Source organism: Lepisma saccharinum, chromosome 1 (assembly GCF_977018435.1).
Source record: "Lepisma saccharinum chromosome 1, izLepSacc3.1, whole genome shotgun sequence".
In the NCBI taxonomy this organism is placed as follows: Eukaryota; Metazoa; Arthropoda; class Insecta; order Zygentoma; family Lepismatidae; genus Lepisma; species Lepisma saccharinum.
This window is the reverse complement of record NC_139229.1, coordinates 103,248,597-103,271,286: the sequence shown is the minus strand read 5'-3', so window position 1 is coordinate 103,271,286 and position 22,690 is coordinate 103,248,597. Positions and strand designations below refer to the sequence as shown.

The following is a 22,690-nucleotide window of genomic DNA, read 5'->3' as shown; positions in this document are numbered from 1 at the left end:
CGAGCGGTAACCCCCAATATCTAACAATTTCATAGTGAGCTCTCTTAGTGTAATTTAACTGAAAATCATGATTTTAGCTGATTTTCCAAGTGTAAAAAACTGAAAATTTGTTTTACGCAAGAGCTTAAATTCCAATTTTATTGTATAAAAATTCTAAGATTTAGATAATTTCCCCCTATGACACCTAATTTTTTAATTTCACTTTTTTAAATAACTGAAGCGAAATCCATTACTTTTTTTACCTGTAAAAAATAATTGACTCACATGAGTCAATTTTAAAATTTTTTGCAAAATATCCCAGTATACATTCGGTCCATTAATATCTGAACCGAAGATACCATACTTGCATATTCTCATATCCCCAAGTGTTAAAACTTTAAAACAGATTTTTGATCAAAGTAAACAGAGAAGAGGTTTGTTAATTACCAAAAAATATATAGTTTTGTATACTAACATATAAAAAACAAATATTTATTACAGTATATAGTACATTTTTATATTTTTTGTTTTTTAAATAACATATATTTTTTAATTATTTTAATTAAAAATATGTCATCTTAAAAAAGTTTTTTGTATATATAAAACCAATCTCAAATTTTATAATTTTTTAAAATTAATTTAAGAAACCAAAAGATTTTTTTTGTATATTTAAAACTAATTCCAAAACTTAATTATAAAAAAAATGAACAATCAAAATTTTTTAGATCATATTATATATGATACAACTGATATAAATAATGAAGCATTAGATATTCCTCATTTTCTAACTAAACTTAAACCCAAAATTATAAATAAAATAAATAGTCAACTTACAATATGTTCTCTCAAAAAAAATTATTTTGTCATCAAACTATAGAAATTCTTCTAAAAATCAAGAAGATATTTTTTATCATTATACTCTTACAAAAATTCTACACTATGATAACAAACATCAATTAGATGATATTTATGATAGCTTTTGTAAAGAACTTAAGTTAAAACATGAAAATTTTGAAAAAAATAAATTCAGGATGGTCACTTTGTGATACAAACCACGAACTTGAATTGAAAATAGCAAAATATCACCCTCTTGGAGGGGGAAGTGGATCTAGTTATTTTAGATTACGAGAACAGATCAGAAAGAAAAAAGGTGAATTGAATATTCAAAATGATGACAATAAATGTTTTCTTTGGTGTATCATAGCACATTTTCATCCAGCTAAAGATCATAAATATCGTGTTTCTCAATATAAAAAATATGAAATAGAATTTTAAAAAGCTATGAAAGGAATAAAATATCCAGTAGACATCTTAGCTATTGAGCAATTTGAAAAACAATACAAAAAACACAATAATCGATCGATAGCTGTTCATGTTTATGATTATAATGAAAAAAATGAAGATATTTATGTACTCAAACAGAATCATTCATCACCACATGATATACACACACTATAAATTTATTATATGTTTAAAAAATAACAAAAAACACTACTGTCTCATACAGGATCTCCAAAAATTGACAAAACGTCAAGTAACACCACATCATGGTAAAATTACTATATGCGATAGATGTCTGAAAACATTTTATGGAAGGGGTAAAATATCAAGCGAACAACAATTAGAGCAACATATTAGAAATTGTAATATTCATCCTCATGTAACTTACAAATTTCCAAAGAAAGGTATAAAATTTTATATGTTTAAGGCACTGCTAAAATATCCATTTATAATCTCTGCTGATTTGGAAACAATACAAAAACTAATAGCAAACAACTTAACCAAGATTCAAGTACATCATATACAAGACATATAGCTAAGCATGAAGCTTGTTGTTTTGGACTAAAATTAATAAATACTTATGGGATCCAGATACAAGATAACTTAAGAGAACCGTTTATATATCGAGGTGAAGATGCAGGCAAAAAATTTATTGAAACACTTCGAGAGTGGGTAAAAATTCTTGCTCCATTCTTACAGAAAAACCAATGAAGAAACTTACACCAGAACAACAACAGGAATATAATAATGCCATACAATGTGTGTACTGTAAAAGTAATTTTGATTTAGATAATGAAAAAATTCTACACCACAACCATTGTAATGGAGAAGATATCCATACGATTTGTAATTCATGTAACTTGAAAATACAAAAAACATTTTTTATTCCAGTAATTATTCACAATTCAAAAAATTTTGATACTCATTTATTTATTAAAGAATTAGATTATGATGCAGAGAATATTAATATTATATCACAGACTAAAGAAAAATATATTATTGTAGAGAAAATTATCAGATTAGAAAATAAAAGAACAGTTGTTCTTAAATTTTTGGATTCATATCACTTTCTTTCCAGCAGTTTAGCTACTCTGGTCAAACAATTAACCGAAGACAAATTTATTTATACAAAAAAAGAATTTGGGCAATATGATATAAATTTGCTAATGAGAAAAGGAGTCTACCCTTATCAATACATGGATGATTTTGAAAAATTTGAAGAGACACAGTTACCACCGAGAGAAGCATTTTATAACCATCTTCAAGATAAAGAACGTAGCGAGGAAGATTATCAACTTGCACACACAATTTGGGACATGCTAGGTTGTGAAACAATGGGAGATTATCACGATTGTTATTTGAAATTAGATGTTCTCTTGTTGGCTGATGTGTTCGACACTTTTCGAAAAAATTGTTTTGAGAAATATAATTTGGATCCTGTTTTTATGTGTACAACACCTGGTTTATCTTGGCAAGCTATGCTTTTAAATACTGGAGTTGAAATTGGTCTTCTCGAAGATACTGAACAGTTTACATTTGTTGAATCTGCTATACGTTGTGGTATAGTACAGTGTCCTTTAAGATATATAAAAGCAAACAATAAATATTTATCTGATTATGATGCTAATAAAAAATCTAAATATATTTACTATATTGATATGAACAATTTATATGGGTATGTTATGACTCAATCACTCCCAATTGGTAATTACGAATGGATGACCCACGAAGAACTTGAAGACAGGGATTTTTTTAAATGGCCTGAAGATCATCCAAAAGGTTGTCTATTGAAGTTGATATGCTATACCCACCATGGTGTCATCTGAAACACCATGGATTAGCTATGGCACCAGTATCTCAAAAGGTTCCAGGTACAGAAGAAACAAAATTAATGTTAACATTCGAAAACAAAAATAACTTCATTATCGACTGTTACAATATTACGAGAAGCAAGGTATAATATTTACAAACATCCATAGGGGTATAAAATTTGATCAAACAAAATGGTTAGCTCAATATATTGTGAAAAATACAAACAATCGAATACAAACAAATTCTAAAGTTTTGAAAGATCTTTATAAATTAATAATTAATGCCATATATGGAAAATTTTTAGAGAACAAAAAAAATCGACTGAAGTGTAGTTTGGTGACCAATTGGAAAAAACTTTTGAAACTTATTGCTGATCCTACATACAAAAGTTTTAGAGAAATTACTGAAAATATGACTCTTATTGAAAGAAGTAACACCAATATAGTGTGTGATGTGCCAATAGCTGTGGGTGTTACAATTCTTGAATTATCTAAATTAGAAATGTATAAATTTCATTATGATGTGATGCAAGCTAGATACGAAAACATAAAAGTAGCATACATGGATACTGATAGTTTTATATATGAAATAGAAACAGAGGATTTGTACAAAGATTTACTAGATATGAAAGAATATTTTGATTTTAGTAACGATCCAAAAGATTGTTTATTATATAATTTATTACAGTGTTGATAACAAGATGATCCCTGGGAAAATGAAAGATGAAGCAGCAGGATCTATAATATCAGAATTTGCTAAACTCAGAGCAAAAATGTATTGTGTCAAAATAGATGAAAAAGAAGAAGAAATTAAAAAAGCTAAGGGTATGAAACGATCAAATATAGTAAGACTGACAATGGATGATTTTAAAAATTGTTTATTTGAAAACAAAAATGAAAAAAAATAATGTCTGCATATTATCTTACCAACAAAAATCATGTTGTTTATACTACAATAAAAAATAAAATAGCCCTCGATGGTCATGACAATAAATTAGAAATATTAGATTGTAACATCCATACTAGAGAATATGGACACTATGAAAATATTGACACAAAACATTGTAATAAATGTAAATTAAAAAGTTGATAAAAATATTTATATTTAATTTTTTTAATGTTATATATAATTATTCATATATTTTTATCGAGCCTAAGGCTCTGAAGTAAATAATAAAATAATAAAATTCTATATTCTATTCTATTCTCTTTAAAATTGTTCTATCACTCTCTCATTCTTTACATCATATACAAGACTATTAATATAGCACTACATGTAGTATTTTCTGGTAGAGTTTCATGAAATTCACATATCAATTTTATATTAGTTCGATCATTTATAACTACCAAATTTATTTTTGATGCATTTATTAAAAACATTGGTCTGTGAATTATGAACTCATCTGGATTATAATACATGTCTATGTTTCCTTCAGTTACTCGTTTAAAAGCACTAAATGCTTCATATAACTTCAAATAATCTTGTTCTGCAATGTTTAAATTATAATTTTCACGAGGGAACACCTCATTTCTGCCATTCTTCAGATACACATTTTTAATTTTACAATTATCAAACTGGCTGCTATCTTTTTCCTGATTGTCACATCTCCCTGTCTGAAACAACACAGCCACGAACTCTGGCATATCGTATTGTAGAGATTGGAACTGATTAGTAATGTCAAATTCAAAAGAATTACCCTCCACAGGCTTCTGAATGCATTGATAAGTATAAAATTGAATCGGAATTTGAGGATTTTTCAAAATGATGGCTTTGTATTTGAGAGCATAATTGGACTCATTTTCAACTATAGGCATTCGTAACTCCATAGACTGGATCACACATTTCGCAGCTTCGGATAAACTAGCCTCACTAGCTGTTCCATTTGCATTTAAAGTTTTGTATCTCATGATGGCATTATGATCATTGGGTGCTCTGCGAAATATGTCACTCAAACCACCTTTCCACATAATTTCTTTATAATCAGAGAAAAATCCAAATAACAATCTCATGGGGAACAGTAAGTACTGTGTGACTTTTTGCTTGAATTTTTGTTCCAGCCTCGAACCCTCTAACTTTATAATATGCACTCTCTGATTTGGACAGTTTCAATGTCCCCACTGTAGTGGATGTAATTCCAGGGCAATCAATCCTGTCTATGACTGTACCATGCTTTCTAATTTCAATTTGAGAGAATAAAAATGGAACAAAATTATCTATAAGTTTTATATTAGCCCCGGGGAGGGAATATTCTTCACCATTACTTTGTTTTACAATATCAAATTTTATATACAGATCTGATCTATGTGGATGAATGAACCCATCCCCCACCGTGATGTCATACTGTATTTCTTTGTTGGGCTGATTCAAATTTGCAAATGTCCACCTGTTTGGTGGGAAGGACTGTAATTCATAACTCTCGATATTTTTCATTTGGTATTTATTTATATATTTTAAATATTAATTTCTATTATTGCAGTGCTATTAGCCCCAGCAAAATAGGTAATCTCATTTTTCTCATTTGTAATTGTTATCTCTATATAATTAACTTTATCAATAGAAACAGGGAAATAGACTGATGGGATTGGGGAATAGAAGATGGGTTCCATAAATTCTGGATTTGGTTTAAATGTAGCAATGATACCTGTTTCTTTGTGGCTACCAATCGAATTTTCTTCTGCTTTGATAATCATACCTTTGGCAATGTTGCAGTGAATATTCAATGTCTCAATAGCTAAGAATTTTGGTATAAATTTACCTACATGCCTAACACCTGGTTCTAATTTGCTATTGTTCTCGAATCCTAGAAGTTCCCCTATGGTAGATAGGTCAACTGTTTCATTAGTAGACACAATCTCCACTCTGTGTGTTACAGAATTTTGAGATAGCAATACGGTGTTTGGAAGTTCAGATTGTAAAGTAGATAAGTTATTCTGTCCGGGAGGAATAATAATTTTTTCATTACCTACTAATATTGTTGTAGGTAGTTACATTCGGAATCAGATACATGCTGTAGAATGCTCTCAGAGCTATGGATTTTGGATAGAAAATATCATCGTGAAGATGTAGTTTCAAAACCGAAGTCTCGCTAGAGAGATGAAAAATTCCCATATTTAATATATAATACAGCTTTTTGAAAATCTTTTAATTTGATGTTTGGTATTTTATTTAATATTCTGAGCATCGTAATGCAAACATGGCCACATATAATTTGATCGAAATCTTGAATACGATCGTCGTTGTAATAAACCTTAACATGTTTTAAGTAACGAATTAATTCTGTAGGGGGTACCCCTCCGAAAGAATCGAAAATAAAAGCATTGTCATTTTGTTTATAATAGCATATCCAGTGGGTACCGATGTTTTCAGACTTATCCAAATTGACCACGCCACATTCTCGAGAATAGGGATTACATTTAGGGAGAGAATCAGACATGAAAACCCCCCTGAAGTGTTTAATTTTAAATATTTTAACTAAAGATTCCATGTCTTGGTTCGTGAGTGCTTTTTCTTTTCTTTTTTAATTTTCTGAGTGCTCTGGACTTCACACCACTGCCTAATTTTTTCTCCATAGCAAGATTATGACGCTTCTGGTCTTCTAGTTCTGCCTTCTTCTTTTTTGAATCAATTACAGTTTTGGCTATAGCCGCACTGCCCCCGGCTAAGCTCCCCACTGCCCCCAAAGCTGCCAGGATAGCTGGAATGCTGAATATGAATCCTCCACTATGTGTTTTTTTTCTTGTATTTTGCAATCTTTTTAAATATGGCGTACTGAGTAATAATTTCATTCCATTTTCTTTGGCTATACATTATCTCTTCTTTTCTTGTTTTTTTAGTTAAAATTGAATTTATTTTTAAATTTTTAAGATTGTGATATGGTATTTGGTACACAACTCCTTTTGGTTTCATGTTGTTGTTATTGTTTATTATTATTTTTCAAGGTATTTATATTATATATTTATTTATATTACAAACCTCACCCTGATTTTTGTTCTGTATTCATGGCAATAGTTGTACCCAATGCTGTTATTCTTTCACCTAATGATGCATCTTTGCTGGTTAATCTTCCAAATGCAGTTTCTTCTAATTTTTGATCAGCCACATGACGATCATCCAGATCTTTGTGTGTGTTGTATGCAATGTCATGTTCTTTACAAGCTGCATCGAGAGAATTAATACCCCTGTCTCCTCTTTCTAACCTTTTTTCAAGTTTTCTCCCCGGACCACAGTATTGGTAACCAGGTACGTGTAATTCGAATGGAAGTTTATTAATAATATCATTCACCAAACCTCGACCCTCTGATATATTCCAGAATTTAGGAGGTAAAGTATTGATCATTTTAATTAAGTATCCTATACCTTTGGGATCGTTTACAATAAAATTAGCCAGTTTGTTACTGATCATGTTTACAATACCCATTTTCTCATTATGGAAGTTGTTGTTCCCAGCATTTTCTTCACCTGCTATAACCAGCAATCTATCTACTAGTTTTCTAAAATCGTTTACCGACACAAATTCTTTAGGTAGAGTATTGTATTGCTTGATACCACTAGCGGTTTTAAGTTGGTTCCAGATGGGTTTGATCAGATTTTTGTATTTATCACCACTGCTCGATTTCACTCGCTTTTGACTAGCATCATTATTTTGGTACAGAGCATCAGAGAGTGTCAAAATTTCAGAGTAACTTTGATAATCATCTGTAAAATTTTTTGGTTGTTTCTTGGTGATGAGTATCAGGGGTGTGTGGATGCTGGATAATGGCGTACGAGGGAAACCTGCATAATTTTTAGCAGTAAGAAGGTACCAATTCATTTATGAGATTTTTATTTTGTTCTGTCACACCCTTAATCTCTTTACCAAGACCACTGATCGCATCGATAATTGGTTGGTCTTGACGTTTGTGTTGTTCGTAAAAACCTCGATTCTCTGATTTCCAACCTTTGAAACGTTTGGACAAGTACTCTCGTAATTTCGAATTATCTTCAATTTTGTGTTTTGTCATATTTATTTTTTGATTAATGGTTATTTTATATCGTTTCAACATTCAAAAAGTCGTTGATTTTATTTCTGAATTTACCATTGTTAGGTTTACGAGTCATGTCGATAGTGACAAATCCAAAATCGTCGCTGTTCCAACAAGATGAACAGAATTTTGAAAATTGGTTGTAATTTAAGTCTCCTCCCACACAATCATCGTATACATGTTTCAAATTAGTATGATCTTGACGAAACAAACAGATTAAGTTTGTATTATCTTGTAGTAATTGTTTGGGAATTTTGGAATAAGTTTGAGCTAAATAAAAGCAGTCTATTTCTTTGTGACGACCCTGTGTAAAGAAATTTCTAATTTCATTCTGATTTTCCAGAATAACATCATCAAACACCACAACAGAAGTTTTCAAACATTGGTCGAGAGGTTTTATTGTTGATGCAAATGTAGCTATGCCCAGTCCCTCGTACAGCTTCATGAGTTGTTGGTATTTAGGTTGTTCTAAACTCTTTGAGAATACATACAAGTGTCTATTTTTCTAATCTAGCCAGTTGGGGGCAAGCAAGAAATGATCAACCAGCAAAGTGGTTTTTTCACAACAGGATGGGCCTGCAATGAGGCATCTTATGTTATCAGGTAACAACTCTCCATTTTTTAATTAGTTTTCACTACATCTAGTAAACGCTGTACCACATTCGATGTTGGTATCAAAGAATCACCTGGTTTGCTTCTATCCAACATTTGGCTGGCAGACCTAACCATTTCACATACAATTTATTATTTTTCTTCTTCAATATTTTCTCGATTAGATATGTATCTCGATATTTTGTTTTACTGAGTTTCTGTTCATAGAATCTCCCTTTCAATATTTTCTTATGATTATCTTTTATGATATATGTATTTCTATTCCCTGGTAAAACTTGAATCACAGAGAATAACTCCGTACTCCAATTTTTAGTGAATCCCTTCTCGAATAACTGTTTATATTTACTGACCCTTACCTGATCCCCTATTTTAAACTTTGGCTTCTTGCTAGTGTATGTATATTTTTGACAATAAACAGTAGAAATCAATCGTTGCTCATCAGATTTAGTTACCTCAGCAGGTTTCATGTGAATAGCACTGTATTGTTATAATTATGAACTAACTCGGGTAAAATTTGCACCCACTTATAATTGCCCTGTAGAGTAAATTGTCTCCACATGCGATTTTTTAATGTTCTGTTGAATCGTTCCACTATACTAGCTTTCAGATCACTGTATGTAGAATAATGTTTAATATTATGTTGTTGCATTAACTTAGCAAATGTAGAATTGTAAAATTCTTTCCCTCCGTCTGTCTGTAAATATTTTGGTATCCTTCCCTCACTAAATATCGACTTAAAAGCCTCGGTAACACAAGTACTAGTCTTGGATTTTAGGGGAACAGGCCATGCATATTTGCTAAAGGTATCAATAACTGTAGGCATATATTTGTAACCATGATTTATCTTATCGAAATTTTTTAAAGTCCCTGTAGCCATCTCAATCAGATCAGCCTGAAACAAATCATTCACACCTTTCGTTACCACACTCAGTCGTTTGTAGTTACGACGAGCTGGTCTGTGTAATTCATTAACTATATCTTGTCTTGACATCGGATTCTATAAGAAAATATGACATAAAATGGATTATCCTCGGGGTACAATTGTTTCACCTCAAATAATAAGTTGTCATTAGCTTGCACAGGGAAAACAGATAATTCTTGATCCTCATGTATTTTATATTTCTTTCCAGATTCGTCTCAATATGCAACAGGTATCTGTAGTGCTCTGTAGACGCCATCTTTTCTCTGTATGGTGAAATTTGGCACTTTCACATGCTTTCCCTTCTTCACATAGCCAAATTAAAAAAAATAATTTCGCCATCAAGGAAAAAATCATGAGACTGACTGTAAGGGTACATTTTGTAAACATTTCCTGCATTAACATAAGTCCAGTGCCCTCGTACATTGGTACACTCTCATTCCTAACTATCTCAACTGAGAAAAATTGACGTAATTCGAGATCGTCTAATCTGCTTAATACCGTTTCTTGATATTCGTTTATGGTGCGTACCACTTCATCGTAGCTGGGTTTGATTTTCACATCAACATACAATTGTTTAAATTGTTATTTGAGATCGTGAAGTTCTGATGTGAAACCTGATATAGCAGATTCCTGGATTGTTTCGAGGGTAGCAATTTGTTCTCTAATGTTGGAAGTAATCTCCAGTAAACTTTCTACAAGTTTCAATTTAGTGCTCTGTTTTGTAAGATAGAATAACTGCCTTCTGATTTCTACAAACAATGCATGTAATTCATTCACAATCTGATTGGTAGGCTAAGCAGCAATATTATCTTGAATTATGGCAATTTCCGCTTGAATATTCTTAATGTCCTCCGACTTCAATATTCTATTTACTACTCTTTTTACAGATCTCATCTCCTTGGAAGTGGGTAAATTGGATACTGTGTTTTGAAGTGAGGTTAAAGCTTGCTTAACTACATCTAATTCTGTATCATCTGCTACACTGGTTAAGACATTTTTAAGTTGCTGTATGTCATCTTGCGTAGGGGTAGACTGTTGCAGTGTTTGCAATTTGTTCTGTATAGTTCAGATTCAGTGTTGAGATTCTCTAATTTTGTGATCTGTTGTTGAATTACATTTAAAGTTTCAGTTATGCTTGGCAACTTAAATTCCAGAGTTTCCTGTACATTTGTCAATTCGTTTCTCATGGTTGTCAAAGTATCTTCAATATGAGCTATGGTAGCCTGTATCTTTCCAAAATCTTCGTAAGTTTCTAATTGGAATTTGATGCTGGCAACACTGCGAGCGATGGCATTTAATTCGGAAGATGAAGGTAAATTATTGATAAAGTCTTCTCATGTTTGTAGTTTGGCTGCATGTAATCGGTCTGTTTGCAGTTCGGATTTAATATATTCCAGTGAGGGAATTTCAAAAGATAAAAATTGGTCCCGTAATTCAAGAATGCTTGCATTAAGCAGTTCATATTGCTCTTGAGTCTTGATAGTTTCAATTATGGAAAGTAGTTCGGTACGAATAGTATTCGCTTGGATATTTAGTTCTTCTTTAGATGTTCCGAGGTAGTTGTTTGAATTTGACGGAATTTCTCAATATCATTTTTTAATTTAGCTAAATTCTCTTTTACATTTACATTTTACATTTTCAACATTATCGAGAGACGTTAAATTAGTATATTTTTGAAGTAAAGACTTGAGTTCCCCATCAATTTTTACTATGGGATTAATTAATTCAGACTGTAGATTGGTAATTTCAGCGTGTAGGCTTACATTCAAAGAATGTTGTAATATTAATAAATCAGATTTAAGTTTCTTAAGACGTTCGTCTAATCTGGCAATGTCGCTGGAATTATCTGGTATTTCCTGCCTTCTTCTGTTTCCAAATATGTCCATTTTGTTTTGTTTATTTGTTTGTTTTATTTTTATTTATTTATTTTTATTTTTGTTTCGGTATTTATATATTCATAGGAGGATAAATTATTCTTATTTCGATAAAGAGGGGAATTAGTATATCATAATCGCCAATTATTTCAGCATAGAGGAAATTTCCTTTTTCTACATCGTATGATGTGTTAGGAAACATATTATTGTGCTTAATTCTATAGAGATTTTTTCCTACATGACAACAGCAGCATTTGGAGGAGAAATACTTATTTGGATCTTTCCTGTCACAGGGATTTTATATGATGGATGGTTGTTGTTAAAAACATATAATTGCTTTCCGGTATTCTCATCAACTTCGTACCATATACTATTAAGTTGAATAATGACCAACCCTCTCAATTTACGATGAAGATCGGAAATCACTTGCATGCTGCTGTCTGAACTTCTCTCTATTTGGGGAATATGTTGCTTCTTATAGCCAAATACATTCATTGGCATTTTTTTTTCTTTTGGGATATTTTTATCATTTTAGTATATTATATTTTTTACTAATTCTTAAAATATAAAATATTTTTTATGATAAGCTATGTCGACTTTGGTCTCATTTTAAAGAGTACGTTGAGACGAAGCGAATAAAAAAACCCGCACCATTCTACGTTGTATAGTTTTCGAGATATGAGTGTTTTAATAATTTGCAAATAACCACTAGGTCAAGAAAACTTTAAAACAAAATCTATTATTTATTGTCTTTCTTTATTACACGCAAGGAAACAGATAACAATCTTTATTCCAAGTTGAATATGTTTAGCGTGTCATGTCACGAACTGTCATCGATCCCCTGTTCGCACACTACATATGTCAGTGTTACATCCTAACATTGATTTTTTTCGCTCAACATGCATGACCTTGCCATTCATTCATTCAGTTTTTGTCTCTCTATTATCGACATAATATTTCTAACAGGGCATTGCATATACCTTCATATTACAGAGTCCCCCCCCCAAAGAGGGAGGAGAAGTTATTTCTTACACAATATTGTCATCTAGCAGCAAATAATTGTACTTGGAGAAACATGAAAGCAGAATAGAAGCATATGTATGTGTGTGTGTGTGTAAGTGCTCGCCATCTAGTTGCAATGGAAAGTACTAATATAGCTTTCATAACTGAGCATGCGTAACTTTCTCCAAGCTAGTAACATTTAGCAATGCCTCAATGTTTGTACATACACTTGCATATTACACTTTTCCAGAAAGGGGAAAAAAGGGCGAGTTACTAACAAATAGAAGTATGTGTGCGTAAGTGCTCGCCATCTAGTTGCAAAAATAAGTACTGTTAAGTTGACGTAGCTAAGTTTGTAGGGCCTCCAATGTTACTGTTTAAGAAAAAAAGTTTTTTTTTAAAAAAAAATAGAAAAAAAACACTACGAAAACCTATGACCTAACAGGTCAATGCCACAAAATTCAAACGCTCCCGTAAGTACGTCAATCTTCACACATACACTCAGGAATGTCTGGAATGCAAAGAATTCTCGTAACAAAACTATAGATTTGTCTAAGTAAAAACTAGCTTACATGAGAATTCTTGCATGTGACGCAAGTTAGTTTCCCAAAAAATACTTCCTACATAGTGATTTATATATCACCGATGCCATCTACTTGCAAATAAATGTACTTGGAGAACATGAAAGCAGTAAGTATCACTAGATGCTGCCATCTAGTTGCAAAAAAATATACTTGTTGGGAAAAAAGTTTCATTACTCAATGATTTTATATATCGTCCGGCTGTAATATGATTAGCTGAAGACATATGACAGAGTGCTCTCGAGTTCACGTAGCTAATTGCTAGGGCCCAAAATATTACTAGAATATCTTAAACTTGTATATTTCTTGTACCGCCATGATGTTACTGATTAGTTACAAGCACAAACAATATCATAACACTGGAGGATATGAGAATATGCAAGTACGGTATCTTCGGTTCAGATATTAATGGACCGAATGTATACTGGGGTATTTTGAAAAAAAATTAAAATTGACTCATGCGAGTCAATTATTTTTTACAGTTAAAAAAGTAATGGATTTCGCTTTAGTTATTTGAAAAAGTGAAATTTAAAAAAATAGGTGTCATAGGGGGAAATTATCTAAACCTTAGAATTTTTATACAATAAAATTGGAATTTAAGCTCTTGCGTAAAACAAATTTTCAGTTTCTTACACTTGGAAAATCAGCTAAAATCATGATTTTCAGTTATATTACAGTAAGAGAGCTCACTATGAAATTGTTAGATTTTGTCGGGGTGGCCGCTCGTGCCCCCTCTCTGACTACTCATAGATACTCGTGTTTGGATTCCGATTAAATATTAACCAGTAGACCTACCTACAAACGAGTTACATCAAAATTTCCTTATTCAATTCTGCGTTAATCTATGCTAACCAATTTTTTTCTCGAGTACGCCTTCTATTTTTTATGGTTGTGAGAACAAAAAAAAGTGCAGTTTTTTTTAAAGTTTTCCAAATGATCGCTCTCTTTGAAATTCTATAAATAGATAACCGGTGGTCCGATCGTGATGAAATTTTATTACGATGCAGGCAGAAAGGTTTTAAACACAATTCTTATTTTTCAGATTTTTTAAAAAAAAATTGTCAAAAAATCATTCTTATCAATTTTTCGAAACAACTTTTTCTTAGTATTGGATAGTCCTACAAATACAATATTGGTCTTGTTTTGAAGCTCTTTGCATCTATTTTTAAAATCCATTATCGTTGTCAATTCACATTGCGAAACCGATTTTACACAGATTTTTATTAAACGTAGTAAAGATCTACTTGGAACGTGGCAACACCGCACTCACTGACTCGCAGTGACAGTCCTCAGTTTCCACGGTTCAACGGAACGAAACGGAATGTGTGCGGTGTTGTTATTAATTAATTATGACTAATGGCTAATGACAAGGAAAAGTTGAATCTCGGTTCTTGCATGACTCAACGGTCTAACAGCTACGTGGGTTGCCAAATGTACCATAAAGGAAGTTAAAGTGTAAAAGAAGTGGTTCTCAGACCTATACTTCTGAAACATTATTTCATATGGTATGGCCAAATGACTAATACCATCTAATGCCGCACTTAACGAATAAAAACGGAAAATTAGAAACAACACCGAAGACGTGTAACTATAAATGAACGTGCTATAACTATCAACATCAAACCTAATACGATTAACCTAACAACAACGGATAAATTCTTTGTAAAGTGTCATGAAGAATTAACTCATATTCGATCCTATGAACCACGGTTCTTGAAGCGGGAAAGGGTCCCGGGTCCGAATCCCGTCAAGGGCATGTGTGTTCTTTGTAAGTGTCCCTTATCAAAAAGAACTATCTGAAGTTTGTGCTCCGAATTTTAAACTTACTGTATTTATCTGTGCATGTATAGTATGATGGGTGGAGTGATAAAATGGGAAACTTATTTAGTAAAAAATTACTAATTAAAATAGACGACATGTGTAGATAGTGGATAAATACATTTGTTGGGGATGATTGTATGCATGTGCTTAAACATACAACACAATTTCGAATCGTTTTTTTTGAGGAAACATAACCTCAGTATCCTTCTAGATGCGCTGTAACTTTTCATGTTGCAGAATATCTTTGCTTACTCAAATAATTCAATCCGAATTTTCCACTTGATTCAAAATTCAGTTGGATATCTGGTTAGGGTAGCACCTACTTGAGACTTGGCTCAATCTCGTCGCGTGTAACAAATGCATGACTTGTTCTCGTCTCGGTCTCAAAATAATACACTACTCACAAAAAATGTTTAAAACGAGTTAAATAAAATAACAACATAGAGTTTTACATAAACAGTACATATAATCTATAAATACTCTATTCTTAATAAGATGCATAGTAAATCAATTTTGATTTTCTTGATCAGATTTGATTTTAAGTCCACTGTATGGACTTAATAGGCTAATCGGGACTAGACCTACCGACTTCAACCGGGGATTTTACCCGATACCCCTTGATTACCAGACGACAACATTGCCACCACACTAACGGGGATACCATTCATTCACGTGAAATTTTTGTATTACAGTTTAATGTATAGGTCTCGAATAAGGCAAGACTCACCTCGAAGATACAGACGTTTTGTTTTGCCATCTGTCACAATTCCATTGCTAACTATGGAACTAAACTAAAAGTTTTCTGTTTCCACCAGCGTACTAGCTATCTGATTGCTCTTACAAAAGACATTTCAGTTCTGAATTATAGAAGTACATTTAGTTTAATGAAAGTACTTAGCGGCATGTCTTCTTATAATTATAATGGGCGTCGCCAGAAGGAGGCTAAAGTCATTCATAAAATTTTATTAGTGGAGATAATATTTATGATTATTTTAATTAATAATAAATACTTTAAACTAATAAAATAAAGCATTGATTGATTGATTGATTTAGTTTATTTTACTTCGCGTTTTGTGCCTCTTGGCTAATTTGCGAAGATGAGGATGAGTGATGAAATGATGAAATTGATGAATGAACATTCACAAACAACCAAGCCCGACCGGGATTCGAACCCGGGACCCTTGGCGTCGCAGCGCGATGTGCTAACCACTCGGCCACAGGGTCGGGCAATAAAATAAAGCAATTTTAGTCCAAAATTATTATTATTATTATTATTATTATTATTATTATGCACACTTCACAGTGGTTGGGATCCCACTTAAACTGTAGGCCGAGTCCCAATTAGCCTATCTGTGTACAAACATTGAAACAATTATTATTTTTATATCCTTGGGAGACTTTCCTACTCGATCCACCAGATGAGCGAATATGAAACACTATTGTTTTTCATTCTTTTTACATTTCATACAGTTAGTGCTATAATACTATCCTATTTTGTTATTAACTTTTACCTGCCAAAGAAATAGTTTAAAAGTTAGGGAGAAAAAAATTGCTTTAAAAGTTAGGGATAAATTGTACTCAAAATTTATGTTGTGTAACTCCTCACTCAAAATTCTCATTTTAGGAATGTTGAAAGCTGTGAAACCAATTATTCTTTGGTTTAAATGGAAGAATATGAAAACATAAACTGACTCTTGTATTTCTTTTCGATCTAACGCATTCTTTACTTTGGTTATTCTGTTTTCAATGCTAACTCAACTGAAAAAGTACCTTGTAAACAAGGGGTCCCGGTGGAAACGCTGTAGATCCAGTCCCGATTAGCCTATCTGTGCATAACGTGGACCTAAAACAACAGCAACAACACACAAAATGGGTCAAGCTTTCTGCTTGTTTTAACTTGAATGAACCATGCTAATTTCCAAGGGTGGTCGACGGATCAGTTTGACCCCCCCCTCCTCCTTGCGATGCCAATGTTCTTGTATGTATCAGCTGATTACCGCTAAGTTTATCTTTCTTAACCCGTGAGTGGTACACATGGGTCCTCAGGACCCAATGGAATTTTGTTGACGTGTTTACTCACAGATGGCAGGTCTGATTACTTTCATCTCCCCGGTAGTCTTTCGACTGGCAGTGGTGAATGTTGTGCTGAAAAAGTTTTTCCGTAAAGTGCTTGGAAGCTTGTGTATTAGGTTACAGGGGAGTGGGTCCCCAGGACCCAAGTGTACCATTTATGTAACTTCTTTTCTGGATGAGGGATTATTGATAATTTGTTATATTTCCTTCTGTTCCAAACATTATGGCGGGAGAAAGTCATTTAACCGATGATGAAATAGCAGACATCCTGAATAGGGAAGAAGATTCTGAGGATGACGCTAATTACATACAGAGTGACCATGACAGTGAAAGTGAGATATCATCTGATAACACCATTGCTGGAACAGAGGAAATCGGTGCCAACTCTGCAGAGGGATATCCGTGGTATAGTGCTGCGTATTCTTGGAGAAACAGATCAAGAAGAACCACCAGCTGTTGTAGTAACTACTGAAAAATCCAAACGTAAAAGTTGCGCATTGTGCCCCAGCAAAAAGGACAGGAGAACAAACAACTACTGCCACCGTTGAAAATTACCAATCTGTATAGAATGCAGCTGCACATTATGCTCACACTGTTCAGAAAACTTTGATCTCTTTTGTAGCAACTCATGGAAGCATCTATATTGTCCCTGAAAACTTTTGAGCAATAAATAAAATGGTTAAGGACAAAATTTCCAATTTTTAATAATACGGGTCCCCAGAACCCAAGTATACCAGTCAAGCAACTTATTTTAAGTGTACCACTCAAGGGTTAAGTAAGAATTATGGAAGAAAGTATGTGCCTTTGGACACTAATATTTTTCCTTTCAGAGTCTATACAACACGGCCACACCATGTGGTCGATTCTGCTACCCTTAGCGCTTGTGCTGCCCCACGTGGCGTGGGTCAGAAGTCAACAGAGTATTAATATCCGTAAGTATTATATCTGTAATATCCACTTAGCAGAATAAACATAGGCAGCGAAGAGGGTGGCCGGGGCTTTTGCTCCCCGTGAGATATCTGGAAAAAAGTTCATGTAATTCGAATGGAGAAATTGTAGCAACATTTTATTACAAGTAATATTTTTTTCTGTGATTTACAGACTGTAAGTTACACCAATTAACTGTCATGTCCAACAAAATAAAAGGATAGATGTTTATAGAAAGGAAGCAAGGCGAATCCAGTTTCAATTCCAATAGTGGACTCAAGTTTGAACTTGTCAACAACGCCAAAGTATTCTCAAGTCAAATTCAATTTTATGATTTATAAAATAATAATGAAAGCAACGACGACAACAAAAAAGTAAATATATATTTCTCTGACTGAAGGGGAATCTTACTCTGCCTCCCTGAGAAAAAAAATCCTGAGGGGGAACGGGACTGCGTGTAGGGGGCAAAGCGACTGCTATTACCAGCCTTCGCAGCAGCGTGTACTGCTTCGCACTATCATAGGTGAAGCTGCTAATTGCTCAGCCATGTATATCACGGGGTACATCTTATAATGCAACTCATACGAAAACGAAATATTGATTTCTTATTTCTACGGCTGTAAATACTCTGAGTGCTATCGGCACATTCGCCTTAACTGTCGAAATTGGTTTATGCAATGACATTCATTGGTAAATAAAAATTACAGTTTTCCTGTCCGGTGATGCCAAGTTTAATTGTACAATGGAAGAAGCTTTTACTTTAAATATTTAACAGTAAACATTAAATACACAAAACAAATTCAAAGCACAGATGAGTTTTCATAATTAATACGAATTATCAAGCTTATTAGAAGTATAGAAGTTGGGCCAATTTCATGTTTTTTTCTCGTGCCGTAATTTTGGCGTACAGTAACTTATTCACGAAAACTGATACATAAATATATGTGATAGTGTTGTACTATGTAGATACCGAAAATATCGCAACTGGACACATTTTTTTCATTATACGCGTTTAACATCTGCATGTTGTGACACTGTTGCTTGACAACTTCACATCCACATTTACTCATGGGCTGCCTATTAGTGGCCGGTCAAGATAAAAAATTATTACAACTCTTTTATCAAGCTAGTTATTTAAATTTAGATATATAATAGACCGGATCACAGATAAAGACACATGCAATTCTCAAACAGAAAAATCGAGAGAACTAGTATAATTTGAGCACTGCTTTAAATCTCTTCAATCTTCACTTAAAGCAAAAAGAGAAAAAACAAAGGAGACGACTGAAAATCTTTCAATTTTTTTTTGTTCTTGTCGTAATTATTAAAATTGATCAACGTATTGGTAGAAATACAAATGAAGAATTTATTTCCTATAATATTCCCTATTTTCTTTCATTTCAGTGTTTGTATATGATGAGAAGAATACGATTGCGAAACAGGCTTTCGACGTATCCTTGAAGTTTCTCAGGGAGTCGTTAAAATATGGAATTACTTTTAATGACGTCCAAGAGGTGGTTGTTACAAACAGCTCAGATGCAAGAGGCCTTCTCGACAAAAGTAAGTACTGCTAACTTATACAATAATGTAGAGTGCTTCTTAAAATGTTCATAACATCTGTCGTTATGCACCAACTCTCGTACGAGCAAAACCGTGAGTTTCATAAAATTATGAAAAATTTGATGCACTTGAGGAAGGTTCATAAAATAATTTTATGATTGTCACAAATACACACTTATATAAGTGAATAACGAGGGTAGTTATTCGTATGAACACTCATACTCTGAGAATAGCGAACAACGCAATTAATAAAATCATTAGGTGTTTGTCTAACACATCCTCTCTTGAATAATCATCATGCAAGGATGTGCAAACTAATGGAAAAATTTCAAGTTCTTTTACCGCCACATTAAGGAACTGTGCCAAATCTTAGTCCTTCTTGCCAGTATCATTCACTTGATAGTATATTATTGATATTAACTTACAAATGTTTTTTTTTTTAATGTTCAACTAGTTAAATATGACAAAGAAGTTCCAGTTTTCTTACAAAAAAGCTCTGTATTTGATAATTCTTATTTTTGGAAAAATGGTTGCGGTTTTATTCAAATAATGTAAGGATGTGAAGGTACCCAAAAATCAAACTCTCTACCATGTAGTAGAAATGGGTCCATACGGAAAATTCTATTATTGAAACAGATGGTGTTCAGGAAAATAAACCTAGAATGATTCTGTAACACATTAATAGAGCAACGAGTTGACAACCATCAAAATAAAAATACAGTTCTGGAGAAATTTAAACAAAGTCGCACCTAACCTTTCTCAACATATTGAGCCGGTCCCCGTGGCGGAGTGGTTACCACATCGCGCTACGACGCCAGGGGTTCCGGGTTCGAATCCCGGCCTGGGCATGGATTTTTGTGAGTGTAAATTCATCAATTTCATCATATCATCACTCATCCCCATCTTCGCAAATTAGCCAAAAGTGGCACAAAAAGCGAAGTAAAAGAAAGCAAATGAATCAAAAACTTGACTAGGTGTGAAGAGTGGTGTGACCACCGACCACACGTCTATGTGTGAAGAATTGACCACACGACTCGATTGTGAAGAAGGTAAAACCTGACTTTTTAAAAAGTTTGTCGAGAACTATATGTTGAAATTGAACGCAAGATAAATTATGTATTTCTCGCTTCTCCACGGTAACTAAGAGGTAATATTTCTGTTCCAGTCTGCTTGCACTACAATTATTCAATAAGGGCGCAGAGACCACCTGATATTGTACTGGACGCTACAATGACTGGAATAACATCCGAGACCGTGAAGTCGTTCACCAATTTCTTAGCGTTGCCAACGGTCAGCACGTCCTATGGTCAGGAAGGGGATCTCAGGTACCTAAAGATTAATATTCCTTTGAGTCTACAGGGTGGTTCAATAAGTCACTTAACACCCCCAGTACAAGGCCACTGCGGCATGGGACGTGAAAATGGCGATGACCAATCGTTGCCTAACCAAGGGGGAACCACATTGACGTCACCCGCATGGTCAGCAGCCATCTTGATGTCCACCACCTTGAAATCAACTTCAGAAATTTAAATGGGAAGGGGGTCGTGCGACATATCAAAATGGGCTAGAATTTCACCAGGAAAACAACTGTGACATTTGTTTTCACCTAACTTTAATTGTTACAGAGTTAACAATACCACTAAGTTATAACACATGCTCAATATGACGTCCCTCTTGCGCAACACACACGTGTAATCGTCTCTCCCATGACCTTACCACATTCTGAAGAACCTCAGGAGTTATTGCAGTACAGGCATCCACAATGCGTGTGCGCAAATGGGCCAGATCCCTGATTTTCGTAGCATACACCATGGCTTTCAGGTGTCCCCAGTGGTAATAGTCCAATGGTGTCAGGTCAGGTGAGCGTGCAAGCCATTCCACAGTCCCTCGGCGACCAATCCAGTGGTGAGGGAATTGTTGATCCAGGTACTGACGGACTATCATCCCATAGTGCGGTGGAGCACCATCTTGCTGGAACCATTCAGGATAGCTCCCATCCTCGGACAGTAAGGATGGTAAGATCTGCTCCCGTAGCAGAAGCAAGTAGTCCTCTGCATTTAAGTTGCCCTCAATGAAAAATGGACCAACAAGTTGGGGACCCCAAGTACCACACCAGAACACCAGAACATTAGCTTCCCGCCTGCCGTCACCTTGCTGGGATCTGTCCAATGTGGATTTTCGGGTGACCAGTACCACAAATTTTGCTTATTCACCTCCCCCGACACATAAAAATTAGCCTCATCACTGAACAGAATCTTGCTACCGGCGGCAGGGTCACTTTGCAGTTGTGCTATAGCCGACTCACAAATCTGCAAACGCCTGTCTGGATCGTCCTCACTAAGGTGCTGCTGCAGCTGTATCTTATACGGATGCCAGTGGTGGTCACGTACAATCCTTTGAATTGAACCCCTGCTGAGACCGCTTTCCAGCGCCAGTCTCCGTGTGCTACGGGTTGGGGCCTTTGCAAATGATGCCAACACCGCTACAGCAGTACCCTCATCCGTGGCTGTTTTCGGAAATCCATGTCGCGGCTTGTCGTCCACAGATCCAGTATCTTGAAACTTTGCCAGCAATTGGCTGACGGCCACATGTGACACCGGTTGTCTTGCAGGTTTGCGGTTATTGAAGTCTGCGGCAATGTCACACGTACTTCTCTCCCCTGACATCAATATGATGGCAATCCGTTCCTCACGTGTTAGTGGCATTTTCGTTCAGATCAGTGAAAAAGTAAATGTGCTACTCTTGACACGATCAATTCACATCATCACTCTTTTAAACTTTTATGTAAAGACAAAACACAATCGTAATTCCCATGTCAACCAATACTACAAGATATGTACATACCGGTAAGTCAATATCCGGACATTTTCAGTGATTGGTCTAAACAATAAATACCACATAATCACATACTAACGATAATTTGAACAATAAACATTTAAGCAAAAAGGAAAGGACGTGTCACTCTCCCATGCGGGAATCACCCTTAAATTTAAAGTTACGTGAAAACAAATGTCACAGTTGTTTTCCTGGTGAAATTCTAGCCCATTTTGATATGTCGCATGACCCCCTTCCCATTTAAATTTCTGAAGTTGATTTCAAGATGGCTGCCGACCATGCGGGTGACGTCAATGTGGTTCCCCCTTGGTTAGGCAACGATTGGTCATCGCCATTTTCACGTTCCATGCCGCAGTGGCCTTGTACTGGGGGTGTTAAGTGACTTATTGA

General features: G+C 34.2%; 1 protein-coding gene across 2 annotated transcripts in view; it reads left to right on the top strand.

Annotated features, from left to right (window-relative positions):
- The window catches only part of LOC145985603 (ionotropic receptor 25a-like), a 138,476-nt gene that overhangs the window by 7,539 nt on the left and 108,247 nt on the right, over window positions 1-22,690 (top strand). For both annotated transcript variants that reach the window (XM_083119675.1, XM_083119678.1), the window contains exons 2-4: window positions 17,809-17,910; window positions 19,310-19,465; window positions 20,631-20,790. In XM_083119675.1, coding sequence (XP_082975801.1) covers window positions 17,809-17,910; window positions 19,310-19,465; window positions 20,631-20,790 — 418 coding nt within the window. The remainder of the gene's footprint in view (window positions 1-17,808; window positions 17,911-19,309; window positions 19,466-20,630; window positions 20,791-22,690) is intronic.